The 16,531-nt window shown below is 48.9% G+C and overlaps 1 protein-coding gene and 2 non-coding genes across 3 annotated transcripts; 2 read left to right on the top strand and 1 right to left on the bottom strand.

The window, feature by feature from the left end:
• Positions 1-2,607: 2,607 nt before the first annotated feature.
• TRNAL-CAA (transfer RNA leucine (anticodon CAA)) lies at positions 2,608-2,724 on the top strand. Its single transcript has 2 exons — positions 2,608-2,645; positions 2,679-2,724. It is a non-coding gene; the product is annotated as a tRNA-Leu (tRNA).
• A 734-nt stretch (positions 2,725-3,458) lies between these two features.
• TRNAL-CAA (transfer RNA leucine (anticodon CAA)) lies at positions 3,459-3,575 on the bottom strand. Its single transcript has 2 exons — positions 3,538-3,575; positions 3,459-3,504 (listed from the first exon to the last, which is right to left on the bottom strand). It is a non-coding gene; the product is annotated as a tRNA-Leu (tRNA).
• A 9,328-nt stretch (positions 3,576-12,903) lies between these two features.
• Positions 12,904-16,524, top strand: LOC144130022 (uncharacterized). Its single transcript, XM_077664064.1, has 4 exons — positions 12,904-13,084; positions 14,109-14,266; positions 14,873-15,190; positions 16,261-16,524. Exons 1-4 carry the CDS (start codon positions 12,904-12,906, stop codon positions 16,522-16,524), a joined length of 921 nt encoding a protein of 306 aa, XP_077520190.1.
• The last annotated feature ends 7 nt before the right edge of the window (positions 16,525-16,531 follow it).

The following is a 16,531-nucleotide window of genomic DNA, read 5'->3' as shown; positions in this document are numbered from 1 at the left end:
TTTTCTAGAAGATGCAAGACTTTGATCGGAGAACACTGCAGAAAATTTTAACCCCTCGGCAGACCTAACCTTGGTATTGATTATGATAATTTATAATATTAATGATGATCCATGCCTGGAGGGGGCGCTCATGCAAAGCAAATTCCAGCATTGTGCAAGGTTACACCCTCTTGCGGCAGATGTATGCGCGTGTGTGAGATATCTCCACATTCATAGTTAGTTCTCAGACCCTGTAACTGAGTCCCGCCTTTCAAATTATATTTGCGAATCGCATTGAGACAGACAAGCTTAATCATAGCGACGCTGAATTCAGGAACTACAGTAGCAAACAAATCAAGATATACTAAGCTTGATATCGAAGCATAACTTTAAATTGTTCAGTTTGGTCCCGCAGCCGTTGAAGCACATTACTCCGAAGCTATGAAACAATAAAGGAGACGGCGTAAGTGCGTATGGCTCCTGTTATGAAGTGCTGTGGCAAGGGTGTTTCGCCTCCACGGCTTCATTTAAAAAAGAACAAACAAACATGGCGCTACAAATACAGGCACAAAAAGACGAGAAGACGAAAGACAGGCCCCATCTTCCAACTGTTTATTGCGAAAGTGAAGCACATGTATTTACAGCATCGTGCTACGCCAACTTCTAACATAACCTCCCCCGCAGGCGAGGGTTGTGTTAAAAGCCTTTAACATAAAGAAAAAAGCAGCCTTGTGCGTAAGCGATGCTTCAACCAATTTATAAGCGGTAGAGTTCGACTTTCTGTGCAGGCACGAGAATGCGTTGCGATAAGTGTCAGCAACGATAAGGCACAGAAAGTGTGAAAGTGGGCGTAGCTCGATGCTATAAATACAGGCGCTTCACTTTCGGAATAAAAAGTTGGAAGTTGGCGCCTGTCCTCCGTATCCTCTTCTTTGTGTGCACGTACTTATAGAGCGCCATGACTTTTTCAAAAATTAAAAACCAAATAGCTCGGCAACATGCGTTATTGATACATGGCTCCACCCGCCTTTCTAGCTTTTTCTGAATCCACGTGGTATAACAGCGGCTGTTGTGGCGGTGGCGGTGCTCCGAGGAGGCACAGAGACAGCCATTCAGCCGTTGCCTAGCAACCGCCGCCGCCGGGCGGACGCCGCGCCATCTGGCATGACGTCACACAAGCGCCTCGGCGCGGAGCCACCCTCATCCGCCCTTACCATTACCCGCTCTTACGCGCTTAACCGCTAAGCAACGTATCCGGTGGCGGCATCTATGGGAGCCACTGAAACCCCCGCACACTCACTGAAGAAAAAAAAATCTGCGCCGAGGCTTGCAATCGAAACACGCCCTTTGGCGTTTGAGGCGGAGACGTTACCAATCCGCCACGACGGCTCAAAGCTTCGTTAGGAATAAAGGCGCATCTACTGAATGCACGGGTTTCATATATTAAGTATTCCGATCCAGAAGTCGCCGCGCTTTCGCTACGTATATCCTGGCCTAACAGAGCTAGGCCATCAGCAATTTTTGGTTCTCTCATTAAAATGGGGCAACCACGACGTAGTACTTATTCTGAAATCAGCAACACATTTGCATTAGTTTCTTGGGCCAGCGATTTTATGTTGAGAATCGCTGGATGCGGTACAAAGAAACGAAGAAGGCAAGAAAGAAAAAGGAAGCAGTAATGGAAACAAGCGCGCAAGCAGCAAAACACGGAGACAAATGTTTTGTTCACCTTGAGCGCTGGGCATGGCAGATGTTGGGCAGCTGCCCCTCCCGCAGCGGGAGCGAATACGCAGCCTGCTGCAAAAATGCAGAGCTCACCACGCGGCGAGTTTCTTATTGGCGTAGGAGTTTCATCGTTGTGGACAAACCACGGACAATTTATGCTAAACAGACACATGATCATCAAATAATGAAATTATATAGAATAATCGTTCAGACATCATCGGGATCGCTAGAACCTGTGGAAATCGACGAACCTTCAAAGGCAGCACACATCTTTTTTTTTGTTTACTTCAAATAATATGAAGATGGTGACTAATCCAGATATGTAATTGCAGTGTTATTGTGTTCTGATTTCTTTACCTGTGTACGAAGTGTCATGTGTAATTCTGTATGGTGATAATTGTTGTACCTATAGTTGTATACTTACTTTCTACATGTATTTTGTACCCGGTGCTGTTGCGCCCAGTGGGGCCAGGGCCTCGTCAGGGCCTTTTGACCTGCCCCACAGGCAGTACCATGTATCGCCTATACAAAAGATCATAAATAAATCATAAATCTATAACAGTTTACTTTAAGGCCTGCAATTTCATATTTTTATTTTTTAGCAGTGCAAAATTCAGAAATCTCCCAGCCACATTTTTTTATTCACCTAACCTGCATTCCGCGACAGAGAGCATTAATCGCCATCTGTAGGGGGAGGAAGACAATGCAACAATATCAGCGCTTACCTGCGTTCAGTTACGGCTTGAGTTTAACAAGCTGCGTGCCAAAGCGCTTGGCGACGAAGCTGTTGTCTGTTGTCGCTCCTGAGGTGCATTGCCAGCTTTTCGTTAGCATCACGTGGCACACGTCAAACAGATGGCAGGCACGCTATTGTTCGACCTCCTGAACGCGCCGTCACGGGATGTCAGGATGGCCGAGTGGTCTAAGGCGCCAGACTCAAGGCTTGTCCTTCCCTCTGATAGAGGGCTCGAGGCTTCTGGTCCACGAATGTGGGCGTGGGTTCGAATCCCACTTCTGACAGAATTTTTTGAGTCTAGTTATGCGAGCCCTGCAGTCTTGGAGCTCGGGACTCTTGGAGCGTTCGAAACTCACTTCGAAAATGGGTTCTAAACTCACTTCTAGGATTTTTTTTAAAATTAATTTTAAAACAACAGAAATCATAGAAGGTAGGGTCAGAGGCTGAGTGAATAAATTATTACGTCAATCCTTTCCTGCTCCTAATATTGTATATGCAAGATTCCTGTATCCGAATTTATTTTCTGCATTTTTATAAATTTGAGAGAACGACTATGCACCTAAAGGTATAATTAAACCCCTAAAAAATAAAAAAAAATATGATGACAACGAAATTGAAGCTTAATAACCTTACTACCAAACCCGGTTAGCCACCATAGATTGGTTATGTATATCGCCATTTAATACTTCCACTGCAACAAAACGTGTAGGAAAATGGCGTACTGGGAATAGAACAGTAGAGCAAAACGATTAGAAGGATATAAATGCATGCATGATATCAGACGCTGTCGGTACAGTCAATCGCAGCAAAAATGGCTAATGGTTTTTTTATTCATCCGAGGTACGATTTTCGTGTTTGTTCTTTCATTAGCGGATTACCTCGTCGCTTATTTAAAAAAAAAATTCTTGGGACACTGGGATTCGAACCTACGCTTGATGCGTAGGCCTGAAGTACCGACCTTCACTGAAAAGTCGTGCCTTCGTGTCAGGGCGTCAGCAACGAAAGGCGCAAAAGTTTTTGTCAGAAGTGGGATTCGAACCCACGCCCACATTCGTGGACCAGAAGCCTCGAGCCCTCTATCAGAGGGAAGGACAAGCCTTGAGTCTGGCGCCTTAGACCACTCGGCCATCCTGACAGCACGCTCCAACGCGTTCAAGAGTTCCAACAATAGCATGCAGACCATTTGTTCGAATTTTTTTTTTTGCTCTCGGCGCAAATGGCTGCCTCGTGTATCTAGTGAGAAGCTGGCATAGTTCCTAAACGCAGTTCGCGCTCAGAGCTAGGCACTTGTCAATAGCGATAACAGGCAACAGATCTAGCGTCAAGCGCCTTGGCACTCAAGCCCTAGCTGAACGTAGATAAGTTCTGATAGCGTTAGTTCTCTTTTCCAGCTACTGACTGGTTCATTCTTTTTGCCTCAACATTATATGAGCCAGCAGGGAGGAAATACACTGTTGCAAAGATACCGACACTGTATTTCACGGACCTCATAAAAATAGTAGTAAAAAAGACGAGGCAAAATGTCTGTAGGAGTGCGCATCTACTCTACACACGTGCGAGTGAGTTGAAGAGTTGAAGGGAAATGTGCCTCAGTACACACACACACACACACACACACACACACACACACACACACACACACACACACACACACACACACACACACACACACACACACACACACACACACACACACACACACACACACACACACACACACACACACACACACACACAGGCATATATATATATATATATATATATATATATATATATATATATATGCGTGTGTGCGCGTGTGTGTGTGTGTACGTGTGTGCGTGTGTGTGTACTGAGGCACATTTCCCTTCAACTCTTCAACTCACTCGCACGTGTGTAGAGTAGATGCGCATCCCTACAGACATTTTGCCTCATATATATATATATATATATATATATATATATATATATATATATATATATATATATATATATATATATATAATGAGCCACCCCCCCCCCCCCCCCCCCCCCGCGGTGGCTCAATGGTTATGGCGCTCGGCTGAAAAGCCCACGACGATAGCGGAAAGGTCACGAAACCAAATATGGCGGCGCCCATTTTATCGCACTGTAAAATGTCTGAAGGTGGGCTTGGGCTATCTACACCTCAGATCATGGGATCTATAGTTCATGATCTATAATCGTGTGCACACCTAATGTTTTTTCTAACTACACGTCTGCACTGCAAAGAAGCGACCTTACCGAGAATCAGCCTGACGCGTTTATGTCCGCGGCGCTGGCCATCGAGGCACCCTAATCCTCTTGATGCCCTGTTTCGAAGTGGAGCTCGCTCTGTTCTGCACTAGATATATTTAACTGCAGTGTCTCATGAAAAACCTACTTAAAAAATTGGTTTTTGAGGAGAGGAAATGACGCAGTATCTGTCTCCAGGGGGTAATAATAATTGGTTTTTGGGGAAAGGAAATGGCGCAGTATCTGTCTCATGTATCGGCGTACACCCGAACCGCACCGTAAGGAAAGAGATAAAAAAAGGGAATGAAAGAAGAAAGGAAGAAAGAGGTGCTGTAGTGGAGGGCTCCGGAGTAATTTCGACCACCTGGGGATCTTTAACGTGCACTGACATCGCACGGCACACGGGCGCCTTGGCGTTTCGCCTCCATAAAAACGCAGCCGCCGCGGTCGGGTTCGAACCCGGGCACTCCGGATCAGTAGCCGAGCGCGCTAACCACTGAGCCACCGCGGCGGGTCCGGAACTTTTTCTTGAGTTGGGGGGGGGGGGGGGGGGGGGGGGAGGGGGCACGACATCGAGCTTATTTTGTTATTTATTTATTTAATGGTCATGCAAACTGCAACGTTGGGGTGACGAAACTTTAGCAGTCAGGAAGACAACGAAAAGGCTTCCAAAAGAAACTTTAAGGGGATGACTCCCGCCCACTTAGAACTGAATGACTCGGCGGCGGCAATAATCACAAGCGCGCTGGGCGGTCATCGAACTGAATACATGCAGTTCTTGGCCGCGCTCAATTTAAATAACCTGGCAAGTAACCTTCGAGATAAAGAACCAACAGCAACTACAACAATATAGAAAAATGCGGAAGCATTTGCACGTGACCACAATCAATGGAGAAAAGTCTGGTTGCATCTAGCATTACAAAATAAAATGATAAAGCTGTGTGGCGGCGGTTTTGAGTGCAAACGATCAAACGGTGCAAAGATTCACGGCAATATAAAACGAACTGGAATGGGCAGCTTTATAGATGTGCGCACGAGGAGTGATCAATTGGTTAAAAAAGTTTATGCCCAATTTGTTTCACTTCTGGTAATCATGATCGTGTACACGTGTTAGACAGTCGACTTCTGTTGGGACATGACTGGTTTAGGTTACTCATATACGAAATGCTTTAGAACTGGCTACGAAGCCAAGTAGCTCAGCTCCACTGTGGTTTGCATTAAAACAGACCTAGAACTGAAGTATTTCAATTGTGAGAAATCTGATCCAAGTGCAAGCAACTGGAGACCGGGGGGGGGGGGGGGGGCAGCCGCCCCCCTTGCCCCCCTGTTCCGGGGTCTTTGTCTCTCACATATATCTGCGGACACCTGAACCACGCCGTAAGGGAAGGGATAAAGGTGGGAGTGAATGAAGAAAGGAAGAGGTGCCGTAGTGGAGGGCTCCAGAATAACTTAGCACACCTGGGGATCTTTAACGTGCACTGACATCGCACAGCACACGGGCGCCTTAGCGTTTTTCCTCCATAAAAACGCAGCCGCCGCGGACGGGTTCGAACCCGGGTACTCCGGCTCTATAGACGAGCGCCTTAACGAATAATCTATTTAATGAAAATTGGTTTACCTGAATATGTATTCACAAAAGGGACAATATTTGCTTGGAAGAACAGACGCAGTACGACAGTCAGGGGATTCGAATCCTCCTGCTCCTCCTTCAGAAGTACCGCTGCTTGTCTTCCGCTTCCTACGTGGCGGAAAAAAACGCCTTTCCGGCGCTAAGTTGGCACCGGATCAGCTGCGTGGTACGGCTTGAACAGAAGAACCTGAACGTCGGTCATGGGGCAGGTGAACGACGTCGGTCACCTGATGGAGTACGTGGTAGAAGAATAGTACGGTGAGTAGTTTTTGTCAGAGCATGACGCTGCCAGATGGACGCCACTATAGGATGAGCGAGTCCGTGGAGAAGTGGACCTCCGTTGGCAAGATGCGTCAGTACAGGCTAAAAAGGTTGGGTTATCGGCAGAGTGATTACCGACGAACGGCTATCACTCGGGGTTAAGTTTTTCCATCGCTCCTAGCAAAATGGACTTCTTTTTTGAGGAGCTCTGTTAGTGGATGGGCTCTGTTGGTGAAATGGTTAACGAAACAGCGTAAGTACGAACGAAGACCGACAAGGCTCCAAGTAACCTTCATTCACTGGTGCATAGGGAAGCCCTTTACGACGCTGATGTTACCGGTGCCCAGTTGTAGTCCAGAGGTGCCGATGGCTGAGAATGGTTAGATACAGCGGCCGAACTGGAGTAGGCAAGAAGGCTACAACATCGTCGACATAGCACACACCGGTGGTGTACTTGAAGCCCCGATATGCAGAATCCATCATCCTCTCAAAAGGGGAAAACATAGCACCCAAATCGCAGTGCCGTAAACTGATTCAGACCGTGCGGTCTAACCAATGCGATCGTTTCGCGTTCCATGTCACCCAAAACTATTTGCCAATAACCGGGGTGCAGATCGATAGGTGAAGTCACCTCAATTGTCGTTTATTTAGAGGTTTACCTATTAAAAAAAACTGAAAACAAGAGCTCGAAATTTTTTTCAAAAGGAGCAATAGTGAAGAAATGGACACAGCGAAAGTTATGTGACATGAATGAATATGTGGATTGACAATGTGAAGCTTAATAGGGCGAATAAATTGGCAAGAAATGGGAACATTGAGAATGAAATACGTATGTATCTCACACAGCAGCGTTCCATTCGACAATCGTGCGAAATTCAAAATCAGCAAATTTTTGTTGTTACCTACGACATTTGAAACGCGAAGGCTGAAGTGATAAGCCCAGCGTCTAAACCCTGGTTACCCCCCCCCCCCCCCCCCCAACAACTCCGCCCCCTCCCCAGTGACGCCACTGCATGTGATAATAGATTAATAGATTATGTTCTGCAATCGTGTGCTCATGTGGTCTATAGGTCACGTTTATTTTATTTTTATTTATACACACTGCTGGGCTTTCGGGGCTACAACATGAGTGGGTATCGCAGCATAAGGAGCCTGTCACCAACACACGCACGCACATGAACGAGCATCATATACTCCAACCATGGTTTCAGCATTTTCGAGAAACATGGTTGAATGGAAGGGGGGCATGGCTGCTCCCAGAAAGCGAGTTCCAGTCATCTATCGTTCGAGGGAAGAAGCTGCAATTAAACAAGTTGGTCCTTTCGTAAAAAGGAGCAGTGTGCAGCGGATGGTAGCTTCTTGACGGGGTTGGTTTAGCGAACATTAGGTAACTTTTTATGAGTTTTTGTGAAAACTGACAAAGCAAAGTAAAAACTTCTAAGAACAATGCGCTGACGTTCTGAAGGAGCAATTAAATTGACAGATGAGTGTGTGGAAGAGGGGATCAAATAATGCTCATAATAATAATAATAATAATAATAATAATAATAATAATAATAATAATAATAATAATAATAATAATAATAATAATAATAATAATAATAATAATAATTGGTTTTCGGGGAAAGGAAATGGCGCAGTATCTGTCTCATATATCGTTGGACACCTGAACCGCGCCGTAAGGGAAGGGATAAAGGAGGGAGTGAAAGAAGAAAGGAAGAAGGAGGTGCCGCAGTGGAGGGCTCCGGAATAATTTCGACCACCTGGGGATCTTTAACGTGCACTGATATCGCACAGCACACGGGCGCCTTAGCGTTTTTCCTCCATAAAAACGCAGCCGCCGCGGTCGGGTTCGAACCCGGTAACTCCGTATCAGTAGTCGAGCGCCCTAACCACTGAGCCACCGCGGCGGGGTAATGCTCATAACGCCGAATAATAAAAACGACGTTCCTCGGCGGAGCACCCTCATTGGTAAGCAGGTGAACAAGGGATTTTTTGGTCGCTGCCTCCTTCGAAGTCAATGCCGTTACCAAGAAGAAATTTCCTCGAACGCCCACCGCTGGGAATTATTGAACCTAACCGACTGCTTCGTGCATTATTCCCCATTATATGACCACCTTGTTTATCGTCTAGAGTCTCTAATCGACCCACTTAGGTAGGCAGGCAGGGAATCACTTCCGTTGCGGGACACGCACGTCGATCAAAAGTAAGAGTTTGATTATTCATGGAACTTAACTAAGGCTAAACTAAAGATGCAAAAGAAATATCCCTGACGAATCTCATCTCATTTACTTAAAAATCAGGGTGGAGACTATGAATAGGATAATATTAGGCCTCTTTCTTTGACTTCAAACGTGGTAAAACTAATAGAAATGGTGTTACGAATTCTGGTTTCAGCCATCGTGGACCGTGGAACTATTCTTAGCCCGTGTCAACTCGGTTTCCGGCCACGGTGTTCGATATAGAATGCACATGCGGATCTTGAGAGCTGAATTCTCCTTTCTCGTCGCCAACGTCTGTACGCGGCTTTGGTTACGTTAGACGTCGCCAAAGCTTACGACAGTGTAGAACACTTCATCCTGATAAATAGGTTACAGTCTCTTCAGTTTCCAGATTATTTAGTAGCTTGGATATCTGAATTTATCTATAACAGGGAATTCTTTTGCGTCCGTAATGGTGTTCATTCAGAGAGGTACAAACAAACGAGAGGTGTACCGCAAGGTGCTGTTCTTTTTCTTGTGCTGTTTAATATTCTGTTGAGCTTCATTCCTCTCCATCGCCATGTTCGCACTTACGTCTATGCGGACGACATTGCGTTTTCTGCGGCTGCGCCCGATATACATTCCCTCTGTGATCAGTTGCAGTCATATCTGAGAATATTCTTGAGCACTGGTTGGGCAGCTGACACCTGAAGCTAAATGTTAGCAAGCGCGCGATCCTTGTTTTCCCTCTACAGACTCCTGTAGTGGTCTCTCTTACATGTCAATTACAACCAATACCTCCGGTTCAATGCCTAAACTATTTAGGGGTTATTATTATGACGACAAATTCACCTGGCAGCCCCACATTGACCATGTCGCGTTGAAAGGGGCTCGTGCCGTGGGCATGTTACGCAGGTTGTGCGGTCACCGGTACGCTATGCGCAGAGATGCGCTATTAATGATTTACATAATGTATGTCAGGCCCACTTTAGAATTCGGATATGTGTTGTTTTCAGGCTCGGCTACATACGAACTTCGCCATCTCGTCCTTTTGGAGAGGGAAGCGCTTCAGATGTGTCTTGGCCTCCTCAAAACTGTGGCTACCAATGTGCTGTACCTTGAAGTACGCATTCCCCCTCTTATATCTAGATTTCACTTTCTAATTGTGCAGAATCTATGATTCACATTTCCACCATTCGCAAATAATTTTCTGTTGCCAGCCGACCACTTTTTTTGGTGGACTGTCTCGTTTTCATGCCCCTCAGGTTGTATTTGTGCAAAGACTACTTGACCCTTTAGACGTGAAAATTTATAACATTCTTCCTGCGCTATGCAGTGCATGGGTCCGCTTTCCACATACAAATATATACAAACCGACGCATCACAATGCAACGAAAAGGCAGGTGTGGGAATATTATGTTCGCATTTAGACTCGTCCTTTTCAATGCGCCTTCCAGATTTCACTCCTATTTTTCAAGCAGAGTTTCTGGCAGTAGTTCTTGCTCTACGCAAGATAGACCCCTCTATTACCGCAGTGGCAGTCATTACGGATTCTTTATCTTTGTGTTCGTCCCTCGCGCGCATGTTGACAGTCCCACTTTAGACACATTCTTATACCCGCTTCTTTCACGTTTAAGCCTTATTCATTTGATATGGGTTCCCGGTCACAGCTGTGTGACAGTAAATGAGATCTCTGATAGCCTCGCAAAGGCTTCCATAAGCGGCCCTGTGTCGCCTATCATCCTTGCTACGGCCTATATAACAGCATCTCGTTTCCAGAAGAGGGTTGTAGCGCCGAAAAAGACAACACATAGCAAGCGAGACGGGATGCGCCTTTCCCGTCTCGCTTGCTATGTGTTGTCTTTTTCGGCGCTACAACCCTCTTCTGGAAACATGCACCAACTAGGCCCCCAACAAGTATTACAGCATCTAGGTTTCGGCGACGTGCGTTTTTAAGCGCTCAAGACACAGCACTTTTAACATCGGCGGATTATCAGCACCTGAGATATTCTTGGAGCAGGAAAGTTTGTCGATCTCGGCAGCTTGAAGTATCTCTGAAGAGACTGCGCTGCCGTATCCGTCCTGTAAATTTATATCTACACCGGTCTAGTTTGGCGCAATCTCCCCTATGTGCATTTTGCCGTGGGCCTGAATCTATTGATCATTTTTGGCTCTATTGTCGCCGTTTCACCTCTTTGAGAAGAAGCTCGCTGGAGGAGCCCTTGCAGCACCTTGGCCTTAGTTTGAGCAGCCCGCCCTTGCTATCATTTGGCGCCACCACACTTGGTTTCAGCCACAGATCTGTTTGTACCACTGTTCAAATTTTCTTGCTGAATCTCATCGACTGCCTTGCTAAGTGTTACAAAATTTTCTTGTCTATATATTATTACATTTTGCCTTAATTATTATTTCTATTCCTTCCTTTTTATTATTATTATTTCATTTTCTTTAATCAAATCTGTTATCCCTTTTCTGTCAATGCCCTTCTTGACGTAGAATCCACCGGCGTTGCTTTCCTGCGTGCTTTTCTTTTGCCTTTACTCGGTACAGGTGAATAGCAACTTCTGCCTCCTGATTCTTGGCCGGTCCCCCAGTGTGGGTATGTGCCATCTTTAAAGGCTAACAACAACAACAACTCGCACGAAAATTTTTCTTCGATGAGCTCAGAACACAAAACTATTACCTAATTCATTGCTTGCGTTCTTTAGCCTTGCTTATCGGTCATTTTTATAACGTGATTTTCAGCTCTAAACATATGTCAACTTATTATCTGCCTTTTTTCATGGTAAAGTGAACAATCCGCAGTCATCATCACTGGGGGCCACTCGCCGCGTGGCGGATTAGCCGCAGCTGCACGTGGCACGGGAAGAAGAAGAAGAAGAAGCAGAGAAGCGGGTAATATCAATCTCGCCGCCGAAGCACTCCCGAAATACCGGAGAATATCACGTATATACTACCTCGGAGAGCGCACTTCCGTCATGGCCGCTTCCCAGCCTTCGATCGAGGAAGGTGGCTCCTCTTCGAAGTCTCGGCGCCACGCCGCTCTGGCCACGGTAACTACGTCCGACCTTCCGAAAGACGCCGCAGGTGGCGGACCTGACGCACTGAAAAAGACGCCGTCGGCATCCGCTTCGGCGACCACCGCAACAGCCTCCACGCCTGAAGCGGCAGAGCGCGGTCGTCCTTCAGCCACTGCGGTCGCCGTATCGCCCTCTGCGCAGTCCGTCAGGCCCGAGAAGCCTCCAGCCACTGCCATCTTTGGCTGCCAGTCGACCACCAGCGGCAGTTCGCGCTCTTCTCTCGCACGTGGCTTGCCCGAACACACTAACCGTGACGTGGCCAAGCCTGCAGTGTCGGCGCCTGCGGAGCATGACGTCACAGGTGGCGGATCAGGCAATATGCGGCAGTCGTCATCGTCTGCCACCAGCTCTACCGCTGTTTCAGCTCCTGACGCACAGCTGGGTCACCCCGCAGTCCCTGCAGCCTCCACGTCACCTCGTAAGCAGTCCTCGAAGCCGGAAGAACCTGCTAAGAGCGCCGCCACAAACAACAAAGCTGGCCGGCGTCATTCGCGCTCTTCTACTGAGAGCGCCTCCTCCGGTGGCACAAAAAAGAGTGGCTCGACAAGGTCCTCAGGGTCTGCGCACGATGTCCAGAAGGATGCTGCAGATGGTGGAGCAGACGGTGCAGAAAAGACTGCTGAGGTGACCGCCCCCAATGTTTCCTCTTCATATGACGGAACAAAGACAAGCCCCTCCATGGATCCCACAGCTCCCAAGTCGGCCCGTCGCCACTCTGTAAAGCTAGAAGAGACTATCAAGACCGCAGGCTCAAAGGATCGTCGATCTAGGAAGCGTTCAAGTTCCTCCGCAAAAAGTTCCTCGTCCGGGCGCAGCAGACGTCACTCCTCGGAGCCCGCAGAGCCTGACGTCCAGAGAGACGCCGGAAGTGGTGGACCAGGCCCCGCAAGAAGGGTCTCTCTTGCTGCTGCTGCGTCGGCCACCGCCTTTGCAGCCGCCTTAATTGACGAGCCTCTGCAGCGTCACCGTGCGGGCTCCGTTCCGTCTACGTTGAGTCGGTGACAGTCCCTGAAACAAGATGTGTCTGTGAAAACCATCGGTCTGGGGAGGCGGCAGTCTATGAAACCCGAAGTGTCCGCAAAAACCACCTCCCTGGAAAGCCAAACAGCCGGCAAGCGCAGATCAAGCTCTTTGAAAGGTAGTGCCTTCTTCAGCAGCTCCCATCATCCCTCCATCGGAACTACAGAATCGCCGCCTGAAAATCCGCAGGAGAGCTTCGTCGGCCAGGCGGCTGTTGAGGGTAAGGCGATATTCGACAAGTATCATTCGGCAAGTGCTTCCGCCGCCACTAAGCCTAAGCCACGCCTTTTGAGCGTATCTCATCACAGATCGGCATCTCGAGAGCTGCCTTTGTGCACCGCGGAACACAATTTCGCTGGGGGGGGGGGGGGGGGTGCAAAACATCTGCTTGCAAGTGAATGACAATGGTCCGTCGTTTGGGCTTGGGAGGAAACGCGTAATGCATTTACACTTTACACAGCATGCGGCCCTCAAGCAGCCATCGCGACGCCGAGAGGTTCAGTCCCCGAAGCACTAGCAATGTCTGCACCACTTAGGAACAGTGAGACAGCCCGGATTGCAAAGTTGTAAACAACTGTCATTAAGCTGTTGTCATAGCACGCAGCGCAGGTTTTCCAGCGGCCAGGGCCTCAGACTTTCTACCAATCGCCCGCAGAGAAGCACTAAGCGGGTGACGACAGCGGCTGAGCTTAGATTGCTCCGAATCTCTTCCCCGCGTGCCATTTCGGCACACAGTTCACGTCGAAAAAGTCATCATATAGTTGGCCCTTCTTTTCGCTGGCGATAGGATTCGACCACAGACAAAATCGATAGGCACATGATACATGCATCCGTACATTTCGTTCTAAAATGTCCGTACTTGCGCGAAGGAGGAGGACAAACGACACGTATACAACGTCTCGAATTCCATTTTAGTTGTGGGGTTGTCGAGAAGTTTCACGCGCGTGTCATTTTGATATTGACTGCTGTATTCTGTATTAACTCGCTCCTTGATCTTTCATTGTCTTGTTGCTCGGCAGTGGCAGCTCCCACCTGTATCAGTTTGGCCGCTTTTCTAGGAATTAACTGGTTGGAAGTTGTGCAACTTGCGTATCGTATGCGCTCCAGTTTTTTTCCTCGCCTTCTCCACACAGATACTCTCATTCGTGTTGTCGCTCTCCTTCCAGCGCGAAGAACTGACAAGTACCTGTATACCTTTAATTCGTTATTTCATAAACTGTGGCTGAAATTCATTCCTAACGCAGGTTCTGCGAAACTAGCTGCTGCCGTGTCGGCGTCATCAGATGCTGCGGCAGATGCGCCTACCGAACACTCGACATACGCTCGACGCAAGTCTTCGGATGGAGACGCAATGTCCAGCCGCAAAACACGGACCGCCCATTTGCAAGATACATCAGTGCCGGTATTCTGCACGCCGCTGATTCATTTTGCGCGAGATGTCACGCCTCATAACGCCGGCGTCGCGAGAAGTCGGATTTTTTTTTTTTCATAATAGGCCTAAGTCTTCCTTGGCTAGCCGGTGCTGACACGGTGACGCCCCGCGGTAGAGCCGTATACGACTAGGATGATACTTTCTCAAGCATGGAATAGGGGAGGTACCGCAAGTGAAGAGAGTCGCATCACTCATTGTTTCACTGAGAGAACGAGAATCAGATGCTCCATTCCATACACTGTCGACTCCAAAAGTTCGCAGAATATCTGAGCTGCGAAAATTTCAAATCATCGCGAACCCTGAGCAAGCAGCGCGAAGTTAACCATCGTGCGTGCGCTTCCACGCAACATTAGAGTTAAATGCAGGATTCCTGTCAAAGATGAATAGAAGTTAGCCGACGCAGCGCGAAACGCGAGGGCAAGACGAGCACACGGAACCAGCGCTGCGTCGGTAATGTCCAACCAACTTGCCCAAGCTTGCACTTTGTATGAATAGAAGCTTGCGCCTTTGGCAGATCCGTCATCCCGCAAACATTTGGCATCAGCCACCTCCGTCTCGGCTAACGTGCCTCTGCAGGGACCACAGGAAGCCCAGCAGCAGGAACCCAAGGAACAGCTTCAGCGGGGCGGAGCGCTCAAGACAGCGATGGGCACGGCGTTAGTCCTCGGGGCCGCGCTGTTTCCCGTGCTGGTTCTCACGTGGATTTACTTGGCGGGCACGTTCCATCCCCCGCGCCGGGCTGCCGTCTGCGACAGCGAGGACTGCCGGCTGCACGCGTTGGCCCTGGAGGCTCGCCGCAACCGGTCCCTGGATCCGTGCGACGACTTCGGCCGGTTCGTCTGCTCGGCCTGGGAGCACAGGCACGCCAGCCTCACCAGCTCGCTCACAGAACAGGTGCGCCGACACGTAGCTCTTCCCTGTCATCACGTGACACCCAGCACATGCCTCGCGCCTATATAGTGCAACAATCGGGTGGAATGCGCAGTCCTAAGACGCCGCCAAGTGCTTCAATACGCATTTTCTCGGATGATCTGTGCGCATTGTGGGGCTATAAGTAATTTCCACATAAGGCGTGGACAGACAGAAAAACTTTATTTCGCAAGTCAGTTTTAGACGGTGCTGGGTCCCTGGGCCACTGCACGGTCCCGCACTGCATCAAGTAGGTCATGTCGGGAGATCACGTCGGTAGCCCGAGTGTCTGCAGACGTGAGCAGGACCTCCCAGCTCGAGATGGCGTGCTGTCCCTGCGGGGGTGGGTCAGCAGGGCAGCCGAAAATGATGTGGGAGAGTGTGGCGTGAGGGTCACCGCATAGGGAGCATGCAGGGGACGTGCCACAATAGTGGGATAACAGCTGAGGGGATCACAGAGAGCGGGTCTGGAGGCGTCTGAAGAGGACCTGTTGGGAGTGCGTAAGAGAGGAGTGGGGAACGGGGCAAGTCCGACGGTCCAAACGGGGTATTTGCGTGAGCTCTGCAAAGTTGTGCGCCCGCTCCCTCGAGAATCCTGGATCGAGACTGTCCTGAGCCCGGCAAATCAAACCTCGGGCCAATTTATCGGCAGCCTCGTTTCCAGGGTTCCTAGAGTGAGCCGGCGAGGGGCAGTTTTACAGTCGGTGGCCACTTGAATTATAGTCGGATACAACTCAAGAACGAAGCGGCTTTTCGCCATCAACGATCTTGCAGACAATGGCGTCGACCGATTCTCATGACCCTGTATACGTCTACGGTGATACGTTTCCGTTATGCCAAGAAAGTTGTGATAGGGACTTTTAGAACAAGGTTATCCTATCGGTTAGGGGAATAGCGAGGTGCTAGTGCGCATGCAGGAGTCTCAATAACCGGAGCGGCGTTATTGTCCGGCGCCCCGCTATTCCCCTTTTGCCTTCACCAATAGGGGGACCCTAGTCTAAAAGTGTCTATTTCCCCTACTTGACGAGTGCACGGGGCCGGTCCACGGGTCGCAGATGGTCCTGGACTCCGTGCTGGCGCTCAGTCGGCCCAACGCGAGGGTCTACGCCGGCGACGCACCCCTGCATCAGCGTCCCGAGCAGTTCATGGGGCTATGCGACAGGACGATACCCACCAACGACGCACCAGCCATTCGTGCTTTGAAGGAGTTCCTCAGCCGCGATCTAAGCTTCCTCATTCCACGCGAGGAAGAAGAGCGGCCGGGCGTGCCAGGCTTGCATGCGAAGCTTCTCAAAGCACTGGTTATACTGTGGGGTTGAATTGGGG

The sequence above is a fragment of the Amblyomma americanum genome, chromosome 4, assembly GCF_052857255.1.
Source record: "Amblyomma americanum isolate KBUSLIRL-KWMA chromosome 4, ASM5285725v1, whole genome shotgun sequence".
Taxonomy (NCBI): domain Eukaryota; kingdom Metazoa; phylum Arthropoda; class Arachnida; order Ixodida; family Ixodidae; genus Amblyomma; species Amblyomma americanum.
Note: the sequence above shows the minus strand (reverse complement) of the source record. Positions and strands in the feature narration are given on the sequence as shown.

Excerpts from the sequence above, each read along its gene's own strand:
- LOC144130022 (XM_077664064.1), top strand. The coding sequence starts at position 12,904 with ATGAAACCCGAAGTGTCCGCAAAAACCACCTCCCTGGAAAGCCAAACA. Across the intron at positions 13,085-14,108 it reads CGGCCAGGCGGCTGTTGAGG|GTTCTGCGAAACTAGCTGCT; the intron begins GTAAGGCGATAT and ends TTCCTAACGCAG. Across the intron at positions 15,191-16,260 it reads CCAGCTCGCTCACAGAACAG|ATGGTCCTGGACTCCGTGCT; the intron begins GTGCGCCGACAC and ends CACGGGTCGCAG.